This window comes from Sinohyriopsis cumingii, chromosome 16 (genome assembly GCF_028554795.1).
Source record: "Sinohyriopsis cumingii isolate HCF-2022 chromosome 16, ASM2855479v2, whole genome shotgun sequence".
NCBI lineage: Eukaryota > Metazoa > Mollusca > Bivalvia > Unionida > Unionidae > Sinohyriopsis > Sinohyriopsis cumingii.
This window is the reverse complement of record NC_142976.1, coordinates 7404156-7424032: the sequence shown is the minus strand read 5'-3', so window position 1 is coordinate 7424032 and position 19877 is coordinate 7404156. Positions and strand designations below refer to the sequence as shown.

General features: G+C 35.5%; 1 protein-coding gene across 1 annotated transcript in view; it reads left to right on the top strand.

Moving 5' to 3' along the window:
- LOC149779896 (uncharacterized) overlaps positions 1-17694 on the top strand; it is a 56485-nt gene extending 38791 nt beyond the window's left edge. The window contains exons 14-17 of the mRNA XM_089937317.1: positions 712-903; positions 3172-5103; positions 11988-12509; positions 16715-17694. Of these exons, the coding sequence (XP_089793443.1) occupies positions 712-903; positions 3172-5103; positions 11988-12509; positions 16715-16971 (2903 nt within the window). The 3' untranslated portion in view covers positions 16972-17694. The remainder of the gene's footprint in view (positions 1-711; positions 904-3171; positions 5104-11987; positions 12510-16714) is intronic.
- Positions 17695-19877: the final 2183 nt, after the last annotated feature.

Here is a 19877-nt window from a genome sequence, read left to right as displayed (position 1 = left end):
TGAACACAATAACGAAGATGAAAACAGGCAACAAGCACAAATATCATGAAAATGGCACTAAAAAATGGAACAGCTTGTTTTTCAGTGTGTATCCATCATTGTATAGTATTGTCTCTGTTCTTTATATGCAATGTGTATACATCATTGTATGGTATTGTCTTTGTGCTTTATATGAAATGTGTATCCATCATTGTATGGTATTATTTCTGTGCTTTATATGCAGTGTGTATGCATCATTGTATGATATTGTCTCTGTGCTTTATATGCAGTTTGTATCCATCATTGTACTGTATTGTCACTGTGCTTTATATGCAGTGTATGCAGTGTGTATGCATCATTGTATGGTATTGTCTTTGTGCTTTATATGAAATTTATGTGCATTTTTATATTGATAATACTCTTTGTCTTCTGTGTCCATTTGTTTTCTGCTGATTGTTGGTTTGTTGGAATATTAGCACATCAGAGCCTATGTTTTTTGTTTTAAATTATTATATATTAAAATTAATTTCTTAGTTTTCTTTTCTAATATAATTACTTTGTTAATCAAATGCCCTAGCTGGATAACATTTACACTCACATTTATTTGCATTCTGTAATGTCAAAGCTCCAGGTAATACATGGTGAGAATAAAAATGCTTTCATATCAATGCATTCTTTTGACTGATTTCTACCATTTTATCATATTCATGAGAATCGAAATACATTTTTCAGTGACATCAAAGATTTTTGATAGCAACATGTCGGATGCAGACTGGCATACAGTTGTCTGGGGGAGAAAAGGAACCAGTCTTGAAGTTGTCAGTGGCAACAACACAATGCTTTTGTTAGCAGGCTTCGATCCATTCAGAAGTCAACTCAATTCAACCATAGTGATCTACTTGGGAGCAAAACCCTTTCATCCTGGTAAATGGTTTTATTTTATTTTGTTTCTGTAAATGATATACATTGTGAAGATATCCACAATAAATAGGATTAAAGAAAAATGCAGTGAAATTTTTATAGATCATAATTGTTTGGCTTGAAGATGGTTTGAACCCCATGTATGCTCCATAATATTTATTGTAAAAACACCAGATGGCTTGGACAGATATCCCTGGAATTCTGCATAACACTCCAAATGGCTGCAACAGATATCCCTGGAACTCTGTATAACATTCCACATGGCTTAGACAGATATCCCTGGAACTCTGTATAAAATCCAAATGGCTGAAAACAGGTATCCCTGGAACTCTGTATAACATTCCACATGGCTTAGACAGATATCCCTGGAACTCTGTATAAAATCCAAATGGCTGAAACAGATATCCCTGGAACTCTGTACAACACTCCAAATGGCTGAAACAGATATCCCTGGAACTCTGTATAACACTACCAATTGCTGAAACAGATATCCATGTAACTCTGTATAACATTTCAGATGGCCTGGAGATATATCATTAGAATTCTGCATAAAATTGTCACACAGCCTAGACAGCTATCCCTGTAACTCTGCATAAAACTCCACACCGCCTAGACAGCTATCAATGTAACTCTGTACAAAACTCCACACTGCCTAGACAGCCATCAATGTAACTCTGTGTAAAACTCCACACAGCTTAGACAGCTATCAATGTAACTCTGTATAAAACTCCACACAGCCTAGACAGCTATCAATATAACTCTATAAAATTCTACACAGCCTAGACAGCTATCAATGTAACTCTGCATAAAACTCCACACAGCCTAGACAGCTATCAATGTAACTCTGCATAAAACTCCACACAGCCTAGACAGCTATCAATGTAACTCTGCATAAAACTCCACACAGCCTAGACAGCTATCAATGTAACTCTGCATAAAACTCCACACAGCCTAGACAGCTATCAATGTAACTCTGTATACAACTCCATATGGCTTAAACATATATCCATGGGACTCTGGAGTTGATAAAATTCATTGTAGCTTGTTGAAAAAATTGAGTATCCACTTATTAAGAAGTGTTTTAATAAAAGCAAATTATCTATGGCACAAATAATAAAGGCCAGTGGCAAAGTAAAAAAAGTGACAGTTTTATTAAAAGCAGAATGGCAAATGTTATATGAAGTTTTGATGAACTGCAATTATTATGTCTTAAATTTACATTACTTTGATAAATCCAATTTCAGTCAACATGCATGTATCTGTAACCTATGCCAAATGTGTTAGTAACACAGTCATAGTCTTACAGACATGGTCACACATGCATGGTCTTAGAGGCATTGTCATACAGGCTTGGTATTACAGGCATGGTCATACAGGCTTGGTATTACAGGCATGGTCATTCAGGCTTGGCATTACAATCATGATCATACAGGCTTGGTATTACAGGCATGGTCATACAGACTTGGTATTACAGGCATGGTCATACAGACTTGGTATTACAGGCATGGTCATACAGGCTTGGTATTACAGGCATGGTCATTCAGGCTTGGTATTACAGGCATGGTTATTCAGGCTTGGTATTACAAGCATGGTCATACAGGCATGGTATTACAGGCATGGTCTTACAGGCATTGTCATACAGGTTTGGTATTACTGGAGTGGTGATACAGGCTAGGTATTACAGGCATGATCATACATGCATCTTTCCTTAGCAATGTTATGAGCAATGTAACTTAACCCTTGTACACCTTCACCCTATATCATTAACTAGCAGTGTTAGTATGGTTAGAAATACACAAAACAAATTATTTAAATTTTATATTTTATGTTTGTTCTTTAAATAAATCATGACTTGTATCAAGTTTGATCAGGATTTGAGTATTTGATAAGGTTTATTTAAAACTTTGTCATTTGAATGGAGTTTATAACTTGGAAAATTTAGTTATTGTATAATCTGGCATCAATTCAGTTTACAAGACTCTGTTGCTGAAATTACACCAATTTACACAGAATTGTATGAATACTCCGCCTGAAAGAAGTTAATTGCTTTCATATTTATAAAATGAACTACATGTCTAGAAAAATGAACTGCCCATGTTGTTTCTAATACCTTGAATATAAATAAATATTAAAGTTTTATCCATTTTCTTTGCATTTGGTGAAGTAAACTGTCAAAGTCGTACAGTGTCATTTGGTGAAGTAAACTGTCAAAGTCGTACAGTGTCATTTGTGTCACATTACATAGTAATAATGTTTCTCATTCTTTTGCAGGAGACACAAGTTTCATGGTTGGATATTTCAAGGGTTGTCTCAAGAATGTGACATTTAATAACCAGTATGTTAACTTATGGGATCCACTTTCAAGCAAGAGTGGATTGAATGTTACTTTGAACAGCATTGTAAATGATTGTCATGGTGATAACCTTTGTGATCCAAGTCCATGTCCTTCAAATGCTTATTGCCAAGATCAGTGGAACCTTTACTCTTGCCCATGTAAGGAAGGATGGCAAGGAATAAACTGCACACAAAGTGTGGATGACTGTATTCAAACTCTATGCCAAAATGGTGGAAGATGTATTGATGGTCACATGACATACACATGTGACTGTCTCCCTGGTTACACAGGGAGCCATTGTGAATCTGTGTATAAAGTGTGTGACAGTATCCCCTGCCAAAATCTCAACAGTATCAACTGCACAGATATTTTTCCAGAGGAATATATATGCCATTGCAAACCAGGATGGACTGGTAAAACATGTGGTACAGAAATCAATGAATGTCACAGTAATCCTTGTGCAAATGGTGGTTTGTGTTCAGACATATTAAATGGATTTTTATGTGACTGCCCGAAAGTTTATTTTGGGGACAGATGTGAAAATAGATATATTTGTTCATCAACTCCCTGTTTTAATCATGGTACATGTGTTGCCAATAGCAACAATACCGATTTTAACTGCTCTTGTCAGCCTCAGTATAGTGGTAAACAGTGTCAGATATTTGACTTTTGTTTCAATAATGGCTGTCAGAATAATGCAACTTGCTTAAATAATGAACATGGTTATACATGTGAATGCAAAACAGGATTTTATGGTGCTTTTTGTCAGTTTATTGATCACTGCCATATTCAGCCATGTTTAAATCAGGGTGAATGTGTAAATGATAAAGATTCATATAGGTGCTTATGTGGTGTTATTTATTCTGGTCATAATTGTGAGATTACCATAAACTTATGTGATATAAACCCATGCCGTAATGGTGCTATATGTTACCTTAATGCCTCAGATCTGGCCAGGAAGTACAACTGTCAGTGTCAAGAGGGATTTGTGGGTGAGCACTGTGAAACTGACATCAATGAATGTCAGTCAAACCCTTGTCAAAATGGGGCCACATGTTTGGAAAGCAGTCAACAGGAAGTGTGGCATTTCTTCCCAGGATTCAAGTGTAAGTGTCTTGATGGTTACTATGGCAATAGATGTGAGAATGAAACTAATGAATGCCTTTCAGATCCATGCCAAAATAATGGAACATGTGAAGACTTGTTGAATGCATTTAAATGTAAATGTCCTCAGTGGTTCAGTGGTGCAGATTGTGAAGTAGACAACCGAAGGTGTGCATCAGGACCTTGCCAGAATGGAGCCACATGTCAGGATTTGTCAAGTGGCTACACATGTATATGTCCAACTGGATTTTCTGGCTCATTATGTGAAATTAATATAAATGATTGTCTTGTCAGCAGGTGTCGCAATGGAGCAGAATGTGAGGATTTGCTTAATGCATACACCTGTCATTGTTTACCTGGGTACAGTGGACAGTACTGTGAAAGTGTAGTAGATTCCTGTTTCAGTCAGCCTTGCAAAAACAATGGGAAATGTAATTATTTGGGACTGTGTGATTGCCCCGATGTGGTTTCAAAGTGTGGGGGGCATAATGAGTCATGTCAGATAGAGCAGTGTCGGCAGAAAGTGAGTTGCCTTGTGAGGGCTTCATCATATACTTGTAACTGTTCAGATACAGGTTACCATGGCAATATATGTAGCGAGGACACAAATGAGTGTTCCATAACTGGAATATGTCAGCATGGTGGAATTTGTACAAACACTATAGGCAGTTTTGTTTGTGATTGCAGCAACACAGGATTTGGTGGCAGTCGATGTGAATCAGACATTGATGAATGCAGTCTGGTAAATCCATGTTTTAATGGAGGTAAGATCTCTGATTGAACCATACTTTTACAATGCATTCCTAATTGTAAACAGCAGAGAAACAGTTCGGTTAGCTGTTTGGTTGTTTTCAACACATTTATAGCTATAGTGGGCCAAGTACATGGACACAAGAAGCCTTTCCCAAGGACACAACACACTCAGTCAGCCAACATAGGCAGGCCTTGGTGGGTATTGAACTGAGCTTCTGAGGCTGTCATGACAGCCATTATATTTTGGACTGACATATCAACTGTGTACTGAGACTGTCATGACAGCCATTATATAATGGACTGACATATTAACTGTGTACTGAGACTGTCAAGACAGCCATTCTATAATGGACTGCCATATCAATTGTGTACTAAGACTGTCAAGACAGCCATTATATAATGGACTGCCATATTGATTGTGTACTAAGACTGTCAAGACAGCCATTATATAATGGACTGCCATATCAACTGTGTACTAAGACTGTCAAGACAGCCATTATATAATGGACTGCCATATCAACTGTGTACTAAGACTGTCAAGACAACCATTATATAATGGACTGATATATCAACTGTGGACTGAGGCTGTCAAGACAACCATTGTATAATGGACTTGGCATATCAGTTGTATACTGAGACTGTCATGACAGCCATTATATAGTGGACTGGCATATTGATTGTGTGCTGAGACTGGCATGACAGCCATTATATAATGGACTGGCATATCAATTGTGTACTAAGACTGTCATGACAGCCATTATATAGTCAACTCACATATCAGTTGTGTACTGAGACTGTCATGAGAGCATTATATAATGGACTGGCATATCAGCTGTGTACTGAGACTGTCAAGATGGCCATTGTATAATGGACTGGAATATCAATTGTGTACTAAGACTGTAATGACAGCCATTATATAGTGTACTGGCATATCAATTGTGTACTGAGACTGTCATGACAACCATTATATAATGGACTGGCATATCAGTTGTGTACTGTCTGTATTAACTTATAAGATAAGTAAACTGGTTAGACAATAATCTGTAGCTACATATATATGATGTTTGTCATTTTTCTGTGTGCAGAGGATTATGCATTATATGCGTGTTCACTACACAGGGTGTGCCTTATATATTAGTATGCATTGTGCATGAGTGTTCATTATACAAGAATGCACATTATACAAGAGTACATTATAAAAGGTTGTGTCATATACAGGGGTGCATGATCAGTGGATGCACAAATATATAGGTATGCATTAACACAAGTTTGCCTTATCTATATGTGACACTGTAAGGATATGCATCATACAGGTATGTTTATTTTACATGGGTGTACATTATGTAGGTTCATGCATTATATACAGGTGTGAATTATGGGGTGCATATATATATATATATATATATATATATATATATATATATATATATATATATATAATACACATTGTACAGAGGCATGCATTGGTATAATTTTATACAGGTTTGCATTGAGGTGTACATTATACATGAGTGCATTATACATGAGTGTTACTTATACATGAGTGCATTATACATGGATGTTGTAGGAGTATTATAGGTAGTGCTGCTTGTAATAGTTGGGATATTAGTATTGATGATAGTAGTAGTAGGAGTAGAGATAATATTAATTGTTGTAGCAGTAGTAGTTGTAGTTGTGATAGTGATGGTAGTAGGAGTATTGTTGGTTCTAGTGGTGGTTGCAGTAGTAGTAGATGTTAACAAGTGGCATTAGTAGTAATGATAGTAATAGCGGTTGTTATGCCAGCAGTAGTAGTAATGATAGTAATAGCGGTTGTTATGCCAGCAATAGTAGTAATGATAGTAATAGTGGTTGTTATGCCAGCAATAGTAGTAATGATAGTAATAGCGGTTGTTATGCCAGCAGTAGTAGTAATGATAGTAATAGCGGTTGTTATGCCAGCAATAGTAGTAATGATAGTAATAGCGGTTGTTATGCCAGCAATAGTAGTAATGATAGTAAGTAATAGTGGTTGTTATGCCAGCAATAGTAGTAATGATAGTAATAGCGGTTGTTATGCCAGCAATAGTAGTAATGATAGTAATAGCGGTTGTTATGCCAGCAATAGTAGTAATGATAGTAATAGCGGTTGTTATGCCAGCAATAGTAGTAATGATAGTAATAGCGGTTGTTATGCCAGCAGTAGTAGTAATGATAGTAATAGCGGTTGTTATGCCAGCAGTAGTAGTAATGATAGTAATAGTGGTTGTTATGCCAGCAGTAGTAGTAATGATAGTAATAGTGTATGTTATGCCAGCAATAGTAGTAATGATAGTAATAGCGGTTGTTATGCCAGCAATAGTAGTAATGATAGTAATAGCGGTTGTTATGCCAGCAATAGTAGTAATGATAGTAATAGCGGTTGTTATGCCAGCAGTAGTAGTAATGATAGTAATAGTAATGATAGTAATAGTGGTTGTTATGCCAGCAATAGTAGTAATGATAGTAATAGTGGTTGTTATGCCAGCAATAGTAGTAATGATAGTAATAGCGGTTGTTATGCCAGCAATAGTAGTAATGATAGTAAGTAATAGTGGTTGTTATGCCAGCAATAGTAGTAATGATAGTAATAGCGGTTGTTATGCCAGCAATAGTAGTAATGATAGTAATAGCGGTTGTTATGCCAGCAATAGTAGTAATGATAGTAATAGCGGTTGTTATGCCAGGAGTAGTAGTAATGATAGTAATAGCGGTTGTTATGCCAGCAGTAGTAGTAATGATAGTAATAGCGGTTGTTATGCCAGCAGTAGTAGTAATGATAGTAATAGCGGTTGTTATGCCAGCAGTAGTAGTAATGTAGTAATGATAGTAATAGCGGTTGTTATGCCAGCAATAGTAGTAATGATAGTAATAGCGGTTGTTATGCCAGCAGTAGTAGTAATGATAGTAATAGCGGTTGTTATGCCAGCAGTAGTAGTAATGATAGTAATAGTGGTTGTTATGCCAGCAGTAGTAGTAATGATAGTAATAGTGGTTGTTATGCCAGCAGTAGTAGTGGTAGTAGCAATAATATTCATGGTACTTGTAGTCACTTTATCACCATTCAACATTCTTTCTTTTATATCCTCTGTAATAACTATTTAAAAGTAAACTTCTGGATAGAGAGGTAGATTCTTGTTGATTATTTCCATCCTCAAACTGTGTTTTTATTTTGCAATGATCAGTAGTCTTTCTTTTCTTAAAACATTTAGGTTGGCTGTATTTTTCTCATTTCCATTTATACAGTGTAGTTTTATTTGCATGCAAAAAGCACGGCATGGATAATGCCTTTTAAACAGGAACTGCATTGTCACATCACTTGTTTTATTACGCTAGAACTTTGGTATCAAGTTATTGCAGATAAAGTTTCAAAAGCCAGGATTGTAATTTTGAGTATATGTATCTGTATAATAAGATGTCCTTTTAATACAGGGCATTGAAATTAGCAGTACCCCACTAGCCCAAGGCTAGTAAATCCTGTCAGACTAGCAGTTTTCATAGTTCCAGTTGTTGCCACTTGTGGGAAGGACTAGTGAAGATTCAGCAGGGCCACTAAATTTCACGATATACTAGTCCATTTGGCTACAAAGAAATTTGTGTTTGATTTCAAAAGCCTGAGTCTTTCATCTGCATAATACCATTCAAAGCTTGATAACACATAATACCATTCAAAGCTTGATCATGCATAATACCATTCAAAGCTTGATAGCACATAATACCATTCAAAGCTTGATAACACATAATACCATTCAAAGCTTGATAACACATAATACCATTCAAAGCTTGATAACACATAATACCATTCAAAGCTTGATCATGCATAATACCATTCAAAGCTTGATAATGCATAATACCATTCAAAGCTTGATAATGCATAATACCATTCAAAGCTTGATAATGCATAATACCATTCAAAGCTTGATAACATAATACCATTCAAAGCTTGATAACACATAATACCATTCAAAGCTTGATAACACATAATACCAATCAAAGCTTGATAATGCATAATACCATTCAAAGTTTGATAACATAATACCATTCAAAGCTTGATAACACATAATACCATTCAAAGCTTGATCATGCATAATACCATTCAAAGCTTGATAACATAAATACCATTCAAAGCTTGATAACACATAATACCATTCAAAGCTTGATCATGCATAATACCATTCAAAGCTTGATAACACATAATACCATTCAAAGCTTAATAACACATAATACCATTCAAAGCTTGATAATGCATAATTCCATTCAAAGCTTGATAACACATACTACCATTCAAAGCTTGATAACACATAATACCATTCAAAGCTTTGTAACACATAATACCATTCCAAGCTTGATAACACATAATACCATTCAAAGCTTGATAATGCATAATACCATTCAAAGCTTGATCACCAGGATTGTAGTAGATGTCCAGCATCTAGCTACATAATCCATTCTAATGTTTGATAATCCAGGATAATCCAGGATTGTAGATGTCCTGCATGTAGCTACATAATCCATTCTAAAGTTTCTTAATCCAGGATTGTAGATGACCAGCATCTAGTTACATAATCCATTCTAAAGTTTGATAATCCAGGATTGTAGATGACCAGCATCTAGTTACATAATCCATTCTAAAGTGTGATAATCCAGGATTGTAGATGTCCAGCATGTAACTACATAATCCATTTTAAAGTGTGATAATCCAGGATTGTAGATGTACAGCATGTAACTACATAATCTATTCTAAAGTGTGATAATCCAGGATTGTAGATGTACAGCATGTAACTACATAATCTATTCTAAAGTTTGATAATCCAGGATTGTTTATATACAGCATGTAACTACATGATCCATTCTAAAGTTTGATAATCCAGAATTGTTTATGTACAGCATGTAACTACATAATCCATTCTAAAGTTTGATAATCCAGGATTGTTTATGCACAGCATGTAGCTACATAATCCATTCTAAAGTTTGATAATCCAGGATTGTTTATGTACAGCATGTAGCTACATAATCCATTATAAATTTTGATAATCCAGGATTGTTTAAGTACAGCATGTTGCTACATAATAATCCATTCTAAAGTTTGATAATCCAGGATTGTAGATATCCAACTTGCCATTCAAAGTTTCATAACCAAGGACTGTACATGTCTGGCATATACTTGCATAATGCCATCCTAAAGTATCACATACCAAGATACAGATGTCCAGCATGTACCTACATAAGATCACATGCTGTTTTCTGTGGAATACTTGTTTCCATAAGTATGTATGTTGTTGTAAAAAGAATATTTACTGCGAAGTTAGAAATCTTATCATCATGATACCATCTATATGATCAAACTTGCTACCTAAGTCTTTCATTGTGAACTTGGGGACAGATTGGACACAAAATAACATGGTTGGATTTGCATTGCTTTTGTTGGATTGAATTGCACTTTTAAAATGTTCATGGCTGTATCATACTAAGAAAATGGGACCTAAGTGCCTATTCAAAGAACACACAGAGGCAGCTGATCTAGAGTGGCCCAGGTGGGTATAAAACCTGCAATTCTTTGTATTATGAGCCTGACATTCTACCAACTTAACCACCACAGCACCATACATGACTGTACCTTCTGTGTTTACTAAATATTGAAAAATAAATGATTGTGCAATTCTAATAATTACAAAAACAGTCTAGTGAAAAGGAAAAGATAAAGTCAATGAAATTAGTGCAGCAGTTTGGGATTTTTAGTTGCAATTACAACCTATTGTAAGTCAGTCATGGCTTTATTTTGCAGAAAATAAATGAGATTTCAGAAATCTTATCATGCTAAATATATTTACTCACCAATAAATATTTATTCACCAGTATATATTGACTCACCAATATATATTTGCTCACCAGTATATATTTACTCACCAATAAATATTTACTCACCAGTATATATTTACTCACCAATAAATATTTACTCACCAATATATATATTGACTCACCAATATATATATTTACTCACCAATATATATTTTTCATGGTGCATTTGATGAGTCTGTAATTTTCTACCTTACAAATTTGATGAAATTTTAATTGTTCATTTGGTTCTTCTTTTGTGGATAAAATTATTTAGCAATTATTTATGATGTAAGTTTTCCCTGATGACCATTACTTGGGGATATATATATATATACAACTAGGATTAGCACAAGAAAATGCACATGAACATGTACATTATTTTAACAGAAGTTTGATTGCTTGGACTGTAGCAAAGTAAAATGAAAAGTTTTTAAAAATGTCAAATACTCCAATATTTCACAACAAATCACCTTTAAGGGATTTTTTTATATACCAAGATTCCCTTGAATGTGTGAAAAAATATTATAAGCCATTGGTTGTAATGTAATGATTTTCTTTGAAAAACATGGTGACTATGTAAAAAAAAAATGTATTAATTTCTATAATTATATAAAACTTAATTCAAATTTTGGATCTACCTTTAATCATTCTCTCATTCACTGCTTTAAGATATTTTTAACCCAAAGAATGAAAGGTGTGTGTTTTCTTCAGAGTTCAGAATCAAAGGTGTGTTATCTTCAGAGTTCAGAATCAAAGGTGTGTGTTTTCTTCAGCGTTCAGAATCAAAGGTGTGTGTTTTCTTCAGAGTTCAGAATCAAAGATGTGTGTTTTCTTCAGAGTTCTGAATCAAAGATGTGTGTTTTCTTCAGAGTTCAGACTCAAAGGTGTGTTTTTGCAGAGTTCAGTATCAAATATGTTTTTTTTTGCAGAGTTGAATTATGCCACAAGATACATATTTTATCACAATGAAGCTTATTTGTCATATTAATTATATCTTACCCCCATCATAAACTTTGTTTTCAATTTTTTTTTATTTCAGGGGTGTGTCAGAACCTTGTTGGGTCATTTCTCTGCATCTGTCCTGCAGGTTGGACTGGTCAAACATGTGGGCAGAACATTGATGACTGCATAAACCAGCCCTGTCAGCATGATGGTCAATGTAGTGATGCCATGAATGAATTTATTTGCAACTGCACAGGAACTGGATTTCAGGGTCCTACATGTGAAATAAATATCAACGACTGTATTGAAAACCCATGTTTGAACAATGGCATTTGTGTAGATGGAGTAAATACTTACACTTGTGATTGTTCCAGTACTGGTTTCCATGGAAACAAGTGTGAAAATGAGATCAATGGGTGTGAAAGTTCTCCATGTCAAAATAATGGGACATGTCATAACAGCAAGAGTTCGTACATTTGTAATTGTTCAGATACAGGTTATACGGGGAACAACTGTGATGTAGACCTAGACGAGTGTGCAGTGCATAAATGTGGCTTGGGGTCTACCTGTCTGAATGTCATAGGTACATACAGCTGCATTTGTCCTGATGGCAGAACAGGTACTCCCATAATTTCCTGTCTAAGGTTTTTGGTAGATTTGGTGATACATTTAAATTTTGATGTTGCAAATTTGCTTCTTGTGTGCTAAGGTACTTATATCATTTTATGGGGCAAGAGAGATCGTACATACTGGTCTGTGTTTCCAAAGTAACACATGATTTACGGGTAATAGCATATTTTAAATCTAAGAATTGTGTATGTTGTCTCATCGGTAAATGGTGAGACATAGGTATTACACCTGGGATGGTAATGGTGGTGAAAGAGTCATCATTAGCAAGGTCCTGTGTTAAATTCTTTGAAAGGCATAATTAATATTACCGTCTCCATCAGTTAATGTATTCAACTCAATTTTAGACTTGTAGTACTGCACATCAAAGGACTGCATCCTGACATGCCTGCTTGATTTCTCACCCCAGTATATCAACAGCAAATATTCTGTCTCATCTTGATATGCCAGCATCCTGTGTCACCCCAGTATATCAACAGCAAGTATTCTGTCTCATCTTGATATGCCAGCATCCTGTCTCACCCCAGTATATCAACATCCAGTATTCTGTCTCATCTTGATATGCCAGCATCCTGTCTCACCCCAGTATATCAACAGCAAGTATTCTGTCTCATCTTGATATGCCAGCATCCTGTCTCACCCCAGTATATCAACAGCAAGTATTTTGTCTCATCTTGATATGCCAGCATCCTGTCTCACCACAGTATATCAACAGCAAGTATTCTGTCTCATCTTGATATGCCAGCATCCTGTCTCACCCCAGTACATCAACAGCCAGTGTTCTGTCTCATCTTGATATGCCAGCATCCTGTCTCACCCCACTATATCAACAGCCATTATTCTGTCTCACCCTGATATGCCAGCATCCTGTCTCACCTTGATATGCCAGCATCTTGTCTCAACCAAACATACCAGCATCCTGTTTCACCCTGATATGCCGGCAGCCAGTCTAACACTAGTATCCCAGCATCCTATTAAATTGATATGCAAGAATAATTAACTCTCACACTGATATACCATCATCCTGCCTCACCCCAATGTACCAGCATCCTCTCTCATCCTGATTTGCTAGCAACCTCTCTCACTCTGCCATCAGCATCCTATCTCAATCATCACCATGTTATCTCACCCTGATGTGCTAGCTTCCTAATTCACCATGCTATGGCAGAATCCTGTCTAACTTCAGTGTGTCAGCATCCAGTCTTTCAGCATCCATTTTCACCAGTGTAAGCTACATTGTCACAGATAAAATATATTTTTTTGTTACTGCATTGCATTATTACAAACTGCCCCATGAAAAAATAGGTCACCTAGTTTAATTACATAAAGACTTTGTTGTTTACCAGTTAACCCCAGTATTAAAGTTGTAGTTTTTTTTACCTGGCTTCTTGTTGTGGCATATCTTAAAAGGACTAGGTCTGGCTATTACTTTATTTATTTGGGAAACACAAGTGGGGAAAATAGGTCACACCAATCTACTTTTCATGCATTCATTTTTTGGCTCAGCTGGTCAAAGACCAGGATAACTTGTTTTCTGTTATCCATCAACTGTTGTCCTTCTGTCCATCAACACAAGTTTGTTATTGTTATTTCTTCCAGACTACTGATAAAATTTACACTCGCATTCACCCTACGGTCTAGTTGGCTCTAAATGAAAATCTTAATTCTCATGCATACATTATGTCCATTTTGAAAATCTTGTATTAGTTATACCTCCCAAAATCATGGTGTTTTTACTTCAAGATCTCTTATGATGTCTAGTTGATCCTAGATGAAAATAGTACTGATCTAGCACCCTATATAAAACCATGGCAGCCATCTTGAAAATCTAAACATTTCCAATCCTCCAGATATCAACATTGGGTTCTCAATAAAAGACTTATAATGATGTCTGTTTGGTCCTAAATGAAAATGGTGTTGCTCATATATAAAATATGACCATCATTTCAGCCATTGTTAAAATTTTGCTGCCAGTACTCTTAAAATGGAAGTCATGTCACAAGAGTTTTCATCAGGCTACTTATGATGTATATAGATGGTCCTGAATGAAATGGTGCTGGTCTGAGTCAAGTATAGTTGCCATGGCAGCACTTTTGAAAATCATTTCTTCTGCTGCTTCTCCATGGTGGGTGGCCCTATCAACATTGGATTTTCACCAAAAGACTTCTAATGATGTCTAGTTCATCCCCAATGAAAATGGTTCTGACATGACTTTCATTATGGCCTCCCTGCGAGCCATCTTGAAGATCTTGTAATCACTACTATTCCAAGTCATGTGAACATGTGGTTTTCTTCAAAAGATATGTTAGGTAGATGGTCACACATGAAAATGATGCCACCATGGCAGCCATCTTGAAAATCTTGTAATCACTACTATTCCAAGTCACGTGAACATGTGGTTTTCTTCAAAAGATATGTTAGGTAGATGGTCACACATGAAAATGATGCCACCATGGCAGCCATCTTGAAAATCTTGTAATCACTACTATTCCAAGTCATGTGAACATGTAGTTTTCTTCAAAAGATATGTTAGGTAGATGGTCACACATGAAAATTATGCCACCATGGCAGCCATCTTTAAAATCCTGTTATCACTACTCCTTGTAAGTGGAAAGTTTTATTTTCACCTGAAGACTTCTTGTGCTGTTTAGTTGGTTCTAAACGAAAACAGTGCCAGTTTGATCCAGATATTGTCATCATGGTAGCATTTTTAAAATTGTGTTGCTGATACTCTTCCTGGATGATTGGTCATATCAGCATGGGGGATTTCACTAAAAGATTGCTAATAATGTCTAACTGGTCCTAAATGAAAATGGTATTGACCTGGCATCAAATATGGCTACCATGGCAGCTAATTCTGCTATCATGAAAATCTAGTTATTGCTACTCCTCAAAAATTGAAAGTTAGACGACTTCTTTTGAGATATAGTTGGTCATAAATAAAAATGGTGCCAATCTTACATCCAATATGGCTGCCACAGTGGCCATCTTTAAAATTTTATAATTACTCCTTCTGAATGGATGGTCATATTGATATGGAGTTTTCTTCAAAAGATTTCTAATAACCTCTAGTTGGTCCATGACAAAAATGGTTCTAGTTATGACCTGTATGGTTGCCACAGTGAGATGGTTTCAACACTCAGCAGTTTAAATGAAGAAATAGTCTTATCTTGGATTTCTGGAAATCAGTCAGTACAGCATCAGTCACTTGGAGTGGCTTTTATTTATTTACCTCTGCATTTAAGTTTAGCTGTTCTGGCACATCTCTATTTGAGATCCTGGTATGGTTGTTGGGATCTTCCTCAAAGATGTGAAACATTCACAGCAGAAAGTATGTTACAATGACCCATTTTCTTGGACTAATGGCCTTGTTGTTAAGAGGTTAACATATCCTCATTTTAAAGATTGATATTCCTGAAAATAACTTCAACTTTATGCATCATATCCATATAGAACTTGCCAGTTAAGGTTTACTTGCATCATTCTGCCCAACCCAAGAAAAAGTGCACATAAGTCACAATGACCTCATTTTTATATGCTTACAGCTTTATTGTTAGCAGTGGAATGATTTTTTAAAAAAATGATGTAAATTCTTATATCTCAATAAAAATAGCTGGGAATTTAATACATATTTTAAAAGAATCACCTAATGCCTCTCCTCCCCCTCCCCCCAAGGGCAGTGTCAAAATTTAGTTACCTCAAAAGACCAATCTTAACCATATCAGAAAGTATTTAGTCTGTATCTATAACAATGTAGCACAAGCTGTATGGCATTGCCCGCATAAACATGCACAAGCATTTGCATACATAAATATGGGCAGTAATGATTGTTTTGTTGGGACAGGACCATTTGTAGTTTTTTTACATAATTCTCTAGTAATTCTACAGTTTTGTTAATTTTACTAGATATAATATTGAGGTTTTAAACTGTAACATTGATCCAAATATGGATTGAAAGGCATGTTTGTACTAATAGTGTTTCCAGATTATTTTGCCTCTACAGGTATATTTAGTCACACATTACCTTATATGTAACAGATTGTCACACATTACCCTGTATGCAACATTTGGTCACACATTACCTTATATGTAACATTTGGTCACAGAGTACCCTACACGTAACATTTTGTCACATAATAACTATACATAACATTAATTGATAAATTTTTCATCTTACCAAATATTCTTTAATTTCAGGACAGTTGTGTGACATGAATCTAGAAGCATCACAAAAAGAGGTCGTCATGGCAGCAGAAAACAGAACAGTGGTCATTGTGTCAGTGATTGCCATTGTGGTTGTGATAACAACATTGTCGATGTACTTATTGTGGTACTTGAGGAAAAGTCGCAGGATGAAAGGGCGCTACATGCCTTCAGAGGTGGAGCAGAATGTGATGCCGGGAATTCCCCTTGAAAAGATGATTGATCCCATGAACGGAGAAAGGCTTATATGAATTATTTCATGGATGTTCATCTAACTGGAGTTTTTCCTTCCAAGTTTTTGCCCTGCCGTATTTGTGGAGAGACATATAGTGTTACCTATATCTCTCCATCATGTCATATCCGATCATATGATGTCATGTCCTATCACATCATGTCATACTCCATCACTTAATGTCACATGTGATCACATTATATCATGTTACATCACATCCTGTTATATCATATTTATCCTAACACATCACATTATATCCTATCATATCAGTTCATCACAATTTAGTTTGCACTCAATCATTTTCAAGGACTAAATGGAACCAAACCAAATTTAATATCATACTTTAAATTAAAGGCTTGATTTTCATTTTTCTTCTTTCCAAATTTTAAGAATGGGACTTTGGCCACAGTTGGACTTAAAAGTCTGTCCTTCATTAGAATCATATAGGTCTTGTATATTTCTATTCAAATATATTTGTGGAATAGTCTAATATATTTGTGGATTAGTCAAATATATTTGTGGATTAGTCAAATATATTTGTGGATTAGTCTAATATATTTGTGGATTATCTAATATATTTGTGGATTCCATTTACATGGCATTTCTTATATTGTTGGTTTTACTGCAAGCCACAGTTGGTGGAGGAATATATGGCTACTATTAATACCAGCTTGACATTTTTTGGAATTGAGAAATGAAGATATTTGTGTTCAAACTGGTTGTGAATGATTGGTTTTGTTTATATCCAGTATTTATATACAGTAAGCAGTGATATAAAGAATTGCTTTTTTAAAGCAGTTGTATGTCTATAAGTGTTTGTGTGTGTCATTTTGTGTGTATGTTTGTGTCTGTGTGCATCTTTAGTATTCATAGCAGCTACATCATATGCAAAAACACAGAATGTCATATATGTAAATGACAAGCAACGTTTATTCAATCCAATATGAGTGAGAGACTGAAAAACTAAAAGTAGGATGGTACTGTATATATCTAATTGGCAGCCTAAAATACTTTCCATAGGCACAGTTGCTGAACACTTTTCTTCTTCTGCCCACCACTGAGGTCATATTATTTTGGCTGGTATAGCCCACAGTCAAAGCTGGAAACTCAAAACAAAGAAGATGGAAGTCAGCCTTTTAGATTAGCCACCTCAGAACTCTCAAAGTAGTTAAATAAAACTGGACACGAGTATTTATAAATGACCTTCAAAGCATATTAAAACTGGTCAAGAGTATTGCCAAATGAATTTTGAAGTACATTCTGAGGCAAGCCTGTTCTAACAATCACTTGTGTTCAGGTATTGCCTGGCCAGAACAGCCATTCTAAATTTCCCCCAGCATATTTCCTATATAAAAGTCCTATAGTTAATGGTCACCTAGCCACAACAGCCATTCTAAATTTCCCCCAGCATATTTCCTATATAAAAGTCCTGTAGCTAATGGTCACCTAGCCACAACAGCCATTCTAAATTTCCTATATAAATGTCCTGTAGTTAATGGTCATCTGACCACAACAGCCATTCTAAATTTCTCCCAGCAAATTTCCTATATAAATGTCCTGTAGTTAATGGTCACCTAGCCACAACAGCCATTCTAAATTTCCCCCAGCATATTTCCTATATGAATGTCCTGTAGTTAATGGTCACCTGGCCACAACAGCCATTCTAAATTTCCTATATAAATGTCCTGTAGTTAATGGTCACCTGGCCATAACAGCCATTCTAAATTTCCTATATAAATGCCCTGTAGTTAATGGTCACCTGGCCACAACAGCCATTCTAAATTTGCCCCAGCAAATTTCCTATATAAATGTTTGGTTGTTAATGGTCACCTGGCCACAACAGCCATTCTAAATTTCCTATATAAATGTCCTGTAGTTAATGGTCACCTGGCCACATCAGCCATTCTAAATTTCCTATATAAATGTTCTGTAGTTAATGGTCTTTCTCTGGTCATCAGTGTGCTGTTTCCTGTTTAAGTATTTCATATTTTGATTGTAAATATCATGATTACAGTCAAACTCAAAGGTGTCAACATGTCTGCTTCAAAAGCAAGATACTTTTTATCCATACAAGAGAGGATCAAGGCAATTTGTTTTCTGGATGTTGGGAAAGGTAGTTCTATTATTGCAGCAGAAAAAATGGAAGCCACTTTTTGTGGCAGGGTGCAGATATGGTTAGATATCTTCATCTATTTACTTGTGAATTAAAGCATGAAAACATTTTTCTCTGTGAGAATAGATACAAGTTACATTCCTTTTCAGGGATCATTCAGTATTCAAAACATGTCTGTAAAGGCAGATGAAGTTTCAGTTCATCTGTCATATAAAGTAACCATATATGGCTTCTTTTGATTTTCTCTTTCCCACAAGCATCTCACATAAGCCAACAGTCTTTTGATCTTGGTGAGTTGAGGAACTAACTAATCCAGATATTGATTTTATAGTGTGTACAAATTAAGACTGGTATATACTTTTATGTATGTGATTATTTCATTTCTAGGATGGATTCTAGTGATCAGGATACTGTAATCTTGTGTGGAACACGATTTTGGGAGAGAACAACATTTACCTGTAATTTTTCATTTTGTTTTACAGTGTTCATTAACCAATATGGATAATAATAATAATAACAATAATAATAACAATGATATTTGTTGGATGGTATTTCTTGAAAAATCAATTTTAAAAGGTTAACCTGGGTGCAGCAGTCACTTATATGCAGTGGTCAGTTTTGCCTTTTCTTATGAGTGACTGATTTTGACAGGTTTGACTGTACATTTAGATGCCTCTGCTTTTATTTTTTCCCTTGTATTTTGCTTTTCTAATGATGCAATTTATCACATAGTTGGTACACTTAGTGTGTGCAGTTCAATATTTTTGATATGATAACATGTGAACATATCACTTTTTGTGTGATTCTGATTG